At 38.6% G+C, this 10747-nt stretch overlaps 1 protein-coding gene across 6 annotated transcripts in view; it reads left to right on the forward strand.

Annotated features, from left to right (window-relative positions):
* The window catches only part of LOC129427308 (uncharacterized), a 158969-nt gene extending 149185 nt beyond the window's left edge, over positions 1–9784 (forward strand). For 4 of the 6 annotated variants that reach the window (XM_073876377.1, XM_073876379.1, XM_073876382.1 and 1 more), the window contains one exon: positions 9148–9784. In XM_073876377.1, the coding sequence (XP_073732478.1) occupies positions 9186–9299 (114 nt within the window). In that variant the 5' untranslated portion in view covers positions 9148–9185 and the 3' untranslated portion in view covers positions 9300–9784. Of the gene's footprint in view, positions 1–21; positions 174–506; positions 585–9147 lie in introns of those variants that run through there. The other 2 variants (XM_073876380.1, XM_073876383.1) reach the window with 2 other exon arrangements.
* Positions 9785–10747: the final 963 nt, after the last annotated feature.

A 10747-nucleotide genomic window follows, 5' to 3' on the forward strand; every position in this document is an offset into this window, starting at 1 on the left:
TTGGCCAGATGGTTGTGCTCACCTGTAGATAGTGAGTTGCTGGTTTTGGAGGTGACTGGCTGGAGAAAGAGACTAGAATAAAACTCTGTTGTGTTTTAGAAAATAGTTTTTGTTAAAGGCCGATGGAAAAGAGGACGTGCGGGAAAACCAGGAAAACGAATCGCAGCTTAAAGGTCTGTTTATCTTCATTCCGTGCACTTGAAAAATCTGCTTTCATAGCTTATGTGGGCCATTTGTAGTATTAGAAAACACACTTGAAAGGCTTAAAAATATGTACCTGACCTTAAAATTCATTTGTTGGTCTAACCTAAAGAAATCAGGTGGAACTAAAATATGAATACTAATATGTCATGAAAATAACTTTCCATGTACACCTGAATCATAGGCACGTAGGAAAGGAATAAACATGGACATCTTTACCGTTGTTTGTGAAATCCTGAAGCTTTTCAATGAGATTTCTTTTAAGCAGTCTGTGGATTTCCCACATGCTTTAATCCCGATCTGTTTTATAGGGCTGTGAATTGAAGCGCCGTCGACTGAAGTATCAGACCATCTCTTAACCTTAATGCCTACTGAGATGAAGGGTAAAACTTACCACATCAGTGCTTTTGCAAACAGTGTAGCCGTTCTTCATGACCTTGTTTTGTTTTTCCTTTTTTTGAGTTGGAGAGAGAGTATGAGTCACACATCTCCACCCTTCGCCCTTTTCATCTCAACTCTTTTTCAGTTTGTCGGGTTTAAGAAAGATCTGCACCACTGATCAATGCCTTATTTCTTAAGCAGACGCTTTCTGGTGTCTCACCGCGTGCTTTTTCTGGCTGCCATCCATTTCATTCCTCACCGGCCAAATAGATCGGCGGAAGGAGAGAGATTGACTTCTTTTTGTTTGCTTGTTCGTTCCCCCTCGATGCGTTTTGAAAGGTCTGACGTACACAAGACAAAACCAATCAATCGCCCTCTCTGTGGATCGCCCGATAACCTGATCGAAACACAATGTTGTTTGTGGCGGAATTTGATCTGCGGCTAGAGAAAGGGTAATAAAATTTATCACGGCCGACCCGTAACTGTATATCACATCATTGTACCGTGCCCTTTTGCCATATTCCGGAGCGCTCCGGGATTTGACGGATAGTTTTAAATTATAGAGGACGATGGCAATAATAGGCTTGTGGTCAAACTTTGTTTTTCTGTTGACCGTGAGGATTAGCTGTCGGATTTGTTCGCTCACATCCGCGGCTGGAAAACCACGGCTTATCATTCTGTCTTCCCTTGAAAATAAATAAATAAGAGTGCTGTCTGTTGCCACCGAGATCTTGATAATGGTATAAATCAGCTTAGACTCCCCCTTCTGCACAAACTGATCTCCCACAGGATCCTGAAGGACTTAAATGTGTTTTTTTCCTTTCTTTTATTTTCTCTTTTTGTGGAGCTCAAAAAGTCAAAAGGAACTTCTGTGTTGAATAGGAAGTGAGGATTAACAATACACCAATCTATTTTAAAGACAAAATATCTGTCTGTCTGTCTGTCTGTCTATCTATCTATCCATTGTTCCTTATTTTATTTCTGTGTCCGTCTGTCTTTGTAAAGCATTGTTTCTGTTCTTTACCATTCAAGTCAATGTGAAAAATCTTAATCTAAATCTTCGTTTACTTTTTAATAAATATTTGCGGGTAGGGTTGAGGCACCTGTTCATAAGGTCTTACTAAATTTGGGATGTAACACATAACTTCTAGATAGTTTGTAACTTTGTAGGTCTGTTAAAACCCATCTAAAGTCATTTTTATGTGATTTACTGTTTTCAAAATAAAATCATCCAACTTAATGTAAAGAACATTTGGTAAAAATATAACCTTGATATCTTGAATATTGACCAAGTAAGATCATGACAAAAATATTAAAATCAAACTTTGATACTTTAGCAGGGTCACATTTGTTTTTAAGGTAAGACCCGTGTAAACAGAAAGTCATTTAAATTTTAGCTTTTTACCTACTGTAAAAATCTATTACAATATGACAAATAAATAATCATAAACTATTCATATTTTAAATATTAAATAATCAATAGACAGGAACTGTATATTAAAAATCAAGAAAATAAACAATAATAATTATTTTTTTATTTTTGTGAAACAAAAATCATACATTTTGTTTGACATTATTAAAAATTTAAGTAAATGTTTGTCTGTAAATAATCTTTTATAGTTCTCATGATTACTTTTCTTCAATTATTCAAAATCAATGATTTTAAATCTTTAATATTGACAGAGTACGATCATGACAAAAATATTAATATCTAATTTTTATGCTACTTATTTTTTCTCACTAAATATTCGGTTTTACTCAAAAATATATCAGCTTATGAAAGTAAAACTTGTTGTAAACATCTTTAATAGAATTTTATTAGAAATAATAGTTTTCCAATAGTACCTTTGATCTTTTGGAAAAGCTAAAACAAGATACCAAGGCAGTAATAAAATGCTGATTTGTTGTTGCGTGCAGTAGCCCAACAGTGAATCATCTCGGTTATGCTGATGAAAATTTCATTATAAGATTCATAATGCTTCAGATTATATATTTCTATCCCTTTAAAACCCCTCAGAAGGGCTACAGTATGTGAAACGGGAAAAAAAATGACAAATTTCTCAAGGGCAAGTAAACCAGTGTTACCTTATTCACTCGCAAGTCTGTCAGGAAATATGAAAGTTTCTCCGAGAAATTGACTTTTGGTGAGCTTCTGAATCCCAGAAGCTGGTGTCACAATCTTCTCATGGTCTTCCTGTCAGTGTTTCGGTCTGAGGTCTTATCACAGTCCACGACATCCAGCTAACCCACGCTGGAGTTCCTCTCTGTGGTAGACAGACCGATGCTGAGGGATTGTGGGAGCACTGGTCCGTTCAGTCGGCTTGTCAGACGCACGCGGAAAATGATTGAGAGCCCCTCTGGAGTGCTTCTGAGGTGGGCACGACGTACGACGGAAATGAAGGAAAGATAGCACGGCTGGCCTGTCTCGGTGGTCTCACTTGGTCACTGCTGTGTTTTATGGCTTTCTATTCCTATGTGATTTTCCTCCACCATGTCACATAGGGTTCAAAGCCATTGGGTACAGAGTGGAAACTCGGCTGAGGAGAGGTTACAGGCTAATGGCCAAACTGACGGGATTTTTAAACACCGCACCACTAGGGGCGCTCTAATGAACAACACGTGTCCTAAACAGGCTAATGTTCAGCCTTATGTCATCGTAGTCGACATGAAATTTAAATTTGATTTAAATGAATGCCAACCTCACCTGGTTGAAGCATTGGAGGAAACCAATGTTTTCACTTGTGTAAGTCGCTTTACCAACAACGGCCACTAGGTGTCAACGGTTTGCTGCATACTCTTAGTCACAACTTAATAAATTACTGTCACTTCATTGTTATTACTGCTAAAAAGATTTGAAATATGAAAACTACATTCTTAGAGCTTTCCAGTGACATATACTTTGTCAACATTTTTAAAGATTTATAATAGGATATAGTGAATATATAATAATTAATATGCATTCCTATGGGGGACGGGTTCATTGAACAAAAACTCTCACTACATTTTTTCCCAAAATGGTGATGATATATGAAAACTTCACTCTTCAGAGCTTTCCAACAATATATAGTTTGTCAAGATTGTTTAGGGTTAGAATAGGTATTAGTGCTATAAATATAAAAAAACAATTTGGGTATGCCTGTGGCCCCGTGACATTTTAGAAACTGACTCTCACTTTGTCATAATTTTCCCAAAATTGTGATTAAATATGAAAACTTCACTCTTTAGAGCTTTCCGATGATATATAGTTTGTCATCTTTTTTGCAGATTTATAATAGTATATAGTGTGTAATAAATATATAATAATTACTATGCATCCCTATGGGGGGCGGGGTTTTGTAACAAAAACCTCTCATTACATTATTTTTACCAAAATGGTGATGATATATGAAAACTTCACTCTTCAAAGCATATAGTTTGTTAAGATTGTTTATGGTTAAAATAGGTATTAGTGTTATAAATATGTAAAAACAATTTGGGTATGCCTGTGGCCCCGTTACATTTTAGAAACTCTCACTATGTCATCATTTTCCCAAAATTGATTAAATATGAAAACTTCACTCTTTAGAGCTTTCCAATGATATATAGTTTGTCATGATTAGATAGGAATGCACATGCAAAACACTTTAGTAAAAGTCCCACTGGCGGGACATTGACATTTAGCAGGATTATCAATATTTTGAGACACACTCTTTTCATAAATGGATCGCGTACTCTCCCTACATAATTTATTTTATAAAACACTGTTGAAATATTTATTCTAGAGGCTTAGACCTTTCCAACGATACATAGTTTAACATAATTCGATTTAAAATTATTGAAGTAAACTCAGGTGTCCCGTATACGGGACCGTGACAAATGGTGACATTTGGTAACATTACGGCATTCAGAATGTGGCACTCCTACACAACTCCAGCAATAATCCATGACTATTTTCCCGTTCCCATTTGCTGTCGCACACACATACACACATGCCGTGCCCTTGGGCACTGTGTCTGTATGTTTGCAAGCCCCCCATCGCACCGTGGCTGGTTTTTGTCCCCGTGGCTGGCAGTTTCACCGGAGCGTCAAAAGAACAGCGACCGTCTGCTGAGTCAGACTGTTTTTAACGAAGCCTGCAGTATTTATCCGCAGCTTCCCTCTTTTAATTAGACTCATTGGGAGCGGCGCGGGGAAAGCAAAATGTTAATGTTTTCTTTCCTCTCAGGCATGAGATCACCTCTGCTTGTTATTGTGATCAGTGCAGGGGTGGCAGCACTACCTGGGAGAATATCCAAAAGGAGCATGATTTGGACAAATAAAAATCAGGACCTGTCTGAGCTTTGCGTTTCTCTGAGGTATTTTTTGTTTTGTTTTGTTTAGACGGTCCGACAGCCGTGCTCGCACTGTACCGCGAGCCCCTGGAAGACTCGCCTAATTTGTCAAAGTGTGAGAGCTCCCGTGTCAGATAAAAGCGGGCCGCAGCTGTTTACGGCTTTTCTGTGCGTGTTTGTGTTTGTAAGTTCATTCGCCTCCTTTATCGGCTTCCTCCAGCTTTGTCGCAGCCACGGAATCGTACCTGACATAAAATAATGGCAATAATAACAACATTCAGCTGCAAACTCAGCAACCAGGGCTTTTTCCGCCCAATTGGCAACCGCTAAGTGCGCCGCTTGAGTGCCGTGTGCACTGATCATCTCCCAGAAGTCCTGCTGGACTGACCTCGATTTGAAAATAATCACAGACGTGCCACATTTACTTGGATGTTAGCCTTGAACTGAACCCTACAAGGAACGTTCAGCTCGAAATAACCAAGTGCCTTACATATTTTGTTTTCTTTTAGATGAAAGACATGTTTTTAAAAATGTGATGTGGTCACCAAAGGCCAAAGTAAAAGTTTTAATGAAGACAAACTTTGTGAAAGGTGCACATGCATTGAAATTTCAGACAATAGTTTATAGGGTGACCATACGTGCCATTTCTCCCGGACATGTCCTGGCCAGGATTGCGGGTGCATCCTCCGGAAGTCGCATTTTTCGACTCCATACGTCATTGAGGTTCTCACATTTCCGTTAAAAACATTATTAAATGAACATTTATTTCTCTTAAGACATACAAATTTTATCCGTCCCATGAAATGTAACGGTTGCTTTTCTGAAATAGAACCTGGAATAATAAATCTTGATAACGTATGTGGTCGACAAATGCGATACACCCAAAATCCTGGCCAGGATGTGTCTTGGAAAAATGGCACGTATGGTCACCCTAAGCTAATATGAACTAACAAAAATGCACACTTAAAAATATTATGCTATTGTAGTAGATGATGAGATTCATGCGTCAAATGTTCATGAAAAAAATCTGCAAAATGTTTCTAAAAAAAAAAGCAAAATGATGCAACAAAATAGATAAAGAGTATTTAACACGTTTGCAAAAAATTTTTGTTTTATAAGTGTTACAATGTTTTGCAGTAATTTTTTTCATGTGGTACATAACTTTTTTTAAGGTAGAAATGTTTCACCATACTCTTAAAAATAAAGGTGCTTTAAAAGGTTTTTCACATCGATACCACAGAGGAACCATTTTTGGTTCCTCAAAGAACCGTTTAGTCAGATTATTTCTTTCATGCCTTTTAATGGCCTTAAAATACCTTTATTCACTACAAAGAAACAGATGTTAAAGGTGCTTTGTGGAATCATTCAGCCAAAAAATGTTTGGTCTATAGCATCATGTACTGTAGCACCTTTATTTCTTGCAGCATATTTGCTTTGACATCACTGCAGAGCGTCTGACTAATTCATGAGGTGTTTGACTAAACCAAGGACCCTTAGACATGCAGATGGAGACCTGTGCTTGTCTAAGAGGGGGATGCTTGTAGTTTAGCGGCTTTAAGGTGCTTACACATGTTGTTCTCATCACTGGAGTGCCCTCAGACATTAGTACCCTAATGGGACCGTAGGGACCAACCACGGTTCCGCAAAGTCAAATCCATTCAACTTAGTCCACCCCAGTCGTATTGCTTTCCCACAGAGCACCTTATAGATTGACACGCACCGACTAAATGCCCAGCACCTCTCCGCATACATATATGAATCTGTCTAGCATGCCGTCCTGTTGAGGGCTCTGCGATTGGACACCGGCATTCGTGCATTCCCGCACATGCGTGCCGCTTGACCTTCCCAATGCCGCGAGGCTGAAGGCTCGAGATTTCAGACGTCTCAATTCCCAGAGCGCAAGCCGTACTTGAGTTAATTGCAGTCTGCACAGGATATGATAGCTGCGATTTCGTTCCGTCCTCTCGCAGGAAGCTCATCAGCGCGTGAGCCGCTCGGCGCAGCCAGCCGAGTCCAAAATGCATTCAGCATGTAATCTCCTCTCGGCAGAGCACATGCGGACCTACAGCTGAAAACAATGCAGGGCAGATAACACGCCAGTCACGCTGAGATGCTGCTTTAGCGCCTTCTGTGTCTGTATTATGGCTCTTCAGAATTACAATATTGAGCTTCTTAATTGAGAGACCCATTGCTTTTTTGATGCATGCCGTCCGGCGTTAAAGAAATGGAGGATGAATTTAAATGACATCTACTTGTGAGAGAATTCACTAAATGGGGTTTACAAACCTGACACCATCAGGTGTAGTGCATGCAACATGCAACACTACCTCAAATATGCATCCTTTTTATGTAAATTACACATACTATACTATACTGTACTATACTATACTATACTGTACTATTTGTATGTATGCAGTTAGCCGCGGTGCTGTTATTTTGGTAAACAAAATTTTGTTATTTGTGTACATTGTTGTAAAGTGCTGTACAAATCAGCACCAACTTTTGGGCTGTGTTTACATTGTTACCCTGTATCTGTAGTGAATAAGGTGCTATAACGATCACGTAGCGCGCAAATAAATGCTATCAGTAGCTGCATTTCCGTTACAGATTTGTGCAAAATTTTAGCGTTAAGGTGCTAAAATGAACACGGAGCGCGCAAATAACTGTTATCAGCTGCTGCGTTTCCCTTACACATTTGGGCACAAAGTTAGGGTTCAGGTGCTGAAACGAACACGTAGCATGCAAATAAATGCTATCAGTAGCTGCGTTTCCATTACAGATTTGCGCAAAATGTTAGCGTTAAGGTGTTAAAATGAACACGTAGCGCGCAATTAAATGCTATCAGATGTTGCGTTTCCATTACAGATTTGCGTTAAGGTGCTAAAACAAACACGTAGTGCGCAATTAAATGCTATCAGTAGCTGCGTTTCCATTACAGATTTGCGCAAAATTTTAGCGTTAAGGTACTAAAATGAACATGTAGCATGCAAATAAATGCTATCAGTAGCTGTGTTTCCATTACAGATTTGCACAAAATTTTTGCGTTAAGGTGTTAAAATGAACACGTAGCGCGCAATTAAATGCTATCAGATGTTGTGTTTCCATTACAGATTTGCGTTAAGGTGCTAAAACAAACACGTAGTGTGCAAATAAATGCTATCAGTAGCTGTGTTTCCATTACAGATTTGCGCAAAATTTTAGCATTAAGGTGCTAAAATGAACACGTAGCGTGCAAATAAATGCTATTAGTAGCTGTGTTTCCATTACAGAATTGCACAAAATTTTTGCGTTAAGGTGTTAAAATGAACACGTAGCGCGCAATTAAATGCTATCAGATGTTGCGTTTCCATTACAGATTTGCGTTAAGATGCTAAAACAAACACGTAGTGTGCAAATAAATGCTATCAGTAGCTGTGTTTCCATTACAGATTTGCGCAAAATTTTAGCGCTAAGGTGCTAAAATGAACACGTAGCACGCAAATAAAAGCTATCAGTAGCTGCGTTTCCATTACAGATATGCGCAAAATTTTAGCGTTAAGGTGATAAAATGAACACGTAGAGTGCAATATAAATGCTATCAGTAGCTGCGTTTCCATTACAGATTTGCGCAAAATTTTAGAGTTAAGGTGATGAAATGAACACGTAGCGTGCAAATAAATGCTTTCAGTAGCTGCGTTTCCATTACAGATTTGCGCAAAATGTTAGCGTTAAGGTGCTGAAACGAACACGTAGCACGCAAATAAATGCTATCAGTAGCCCCTTATACTTAGGAGCATTTCTTGGAGGTAATATAGTAGATTATTTTAAATCAAAAGAGATGTAGGAGTGTTATCCAAACATTATTGGCAAGGAAATACTTGGGAGTTGACACGTATTGAGGTGTTTCTTGAAGGTTTTAGTACATACAACATCATCTCTAAATAAAGATTATGTGATTCACATACATCAGGTGACCTGGAAATGCGAATAAACTGTTTTTCTTCCGAATTGGCTGAAAAAGCACGTCATGCAAGCGTAAAAAATTTTGCGCAATTGACGTGTTTCCATTGGCCGTATTTTCAATTCGCAATGTCAATTTGAAGGGTAATGGAAATGCAGCAAGTGAGTCCACGAATGTGTAATATTTCTAAATCAAAAGAGTTCCAAGCAATATTTCTTCACTGTGCACTTGAAGATCACTGTAGTCTGCTGATATCAATAACATGACATTTTCAGTTTTATCTACATTTCTTTTTCTCTCCTTCTGTGTCTGCAGGTTTGATAGATTATTGGTGGTCCTGAGACAGGTAGGCTATGCCTCAGTTCACCTTCGCCTGCTTCTGTGGTCTTCACGGCCTCTGCAGGAGAAAAAAGAAAAAGGAGCAGGAAGGCCCACCGCAACATCAAAACTATGAAACTGAGGTTTGAGACGTCTGGACCGGAGCTTCTCGAGGTTTTAGTAGCTTACAAAGATGAACAAACGCAGATCAAGAAGATGTCAAGACCCTGTTTATGATTGTAAATTCTGCTTATATTATATAAGGGCGTTTTCCCAAACAGGGCTTAACTAACAATGCATGTTTGAGGTGCTATAATTTCAAAACACCTTGACGTATCTTAACATGCTTCAAGATGCCCACCAGTATTGTATTTTGTAAGGTTTGTTTGTAAAAACTACTAAATGTCCTTATATAACTAAGGCTTAATCTAAACCCTGTCTGGGAAACCGCCCCTATAAGTTAACCCAGGTATAGGTGAATGTGCAGGGATGTACTGTTGCACTTTTAAAACTGGCATTCACAATACCAGTTTGGGCACACCTCCAGTACTTATTCTTTATTCTCACTATAATCCACATTCTAGATCACTAAAATAATAAAATAACACTTTTTTAAAGATTTTGTGAAACATAAGTCGGCTGGAAGTGAATTAACTGGGATATACTGGTAGTATATTTCATGCTTGACATTTTCCTCAACACATGTTTAATGTTACGTATTAAGCAAACACCAAATTGTAGATGCATTTTAGATTTTTTTTTCAAATATGGAGGTATTGGGGTATTTTAATTTTTGATTAAAATGCAAGGTACATATTTTGATATAAAAGGTTAATTTTTAAAAGCAATAACAGGAATCTCTAGCACCTATTTATATTTACCAGATTGCTTATTTCTGCCTCCTAGGTAATTAAAGACCAACAAAGAGATCCAAGTGGTCTTCTTGCAAATGCCACCACAGTATAGGATAGCTACCATCTGTCATTTCCCAATAACATTTCAAAATCTGGCCCCGGGCGAGTTTCACCTGACGCTTTCTCAATTATCGTGCCGAGATGCACCATGAATTTGAATGAACCGTCCGGGTGTGGTTGGTACTGTATGTCCTAGGGAGAAGAGTTCAGGCCACTACATTGAAGCATGTAATCAGGCTTATTCACGCTGTCTGTTGGACCTTACCAATCGTACCACACCAGAACCGACTGGCGCCGTCGCGATAGACTGTGAAACATATTCCAGTAAGAAATGAGATTTGGCACAACGTTTCCATTTGTTTGGTTGATTCTGGATCATCCCCAGGGATGCTGGCTTTGACAGTGATAAATAGGCCGTTTACTTCCAGATACATTTTTGGATGCAAAATGGGTATGGTGGCCAAATCTGAACATGGCAGAATAATTAACTGTATTTTTGTTTTCCGCACACCGCAAAAATCAACCCATAACCGTTTTTCCGTCCGTTATCCTCTGCCCAGCAATGAGCCGTAATTGTGGCTATTTTTAGTACATTTATGCGCGCGTACCCCCAAGCCTGTGTGAATAACCATCAGATCCACATTAATGTATTCAATTAAAGTGGAATTAGAAAAAAACTCACC

Source organism: Misgurnus anguillicaudatus, chromosome 14 (assembly GCF_027580225.2).
Source record: "Misgurnus anguillicaudatus chromosome 14, ASM2758022v2, whole genome shotgun sequence".
NCBI lineage: Eukaryota > Metazoa > Chordata > Actinopteri > Cypriniformes > Cobitidae > Misgurnus > Misgurnus anguillicaudatus.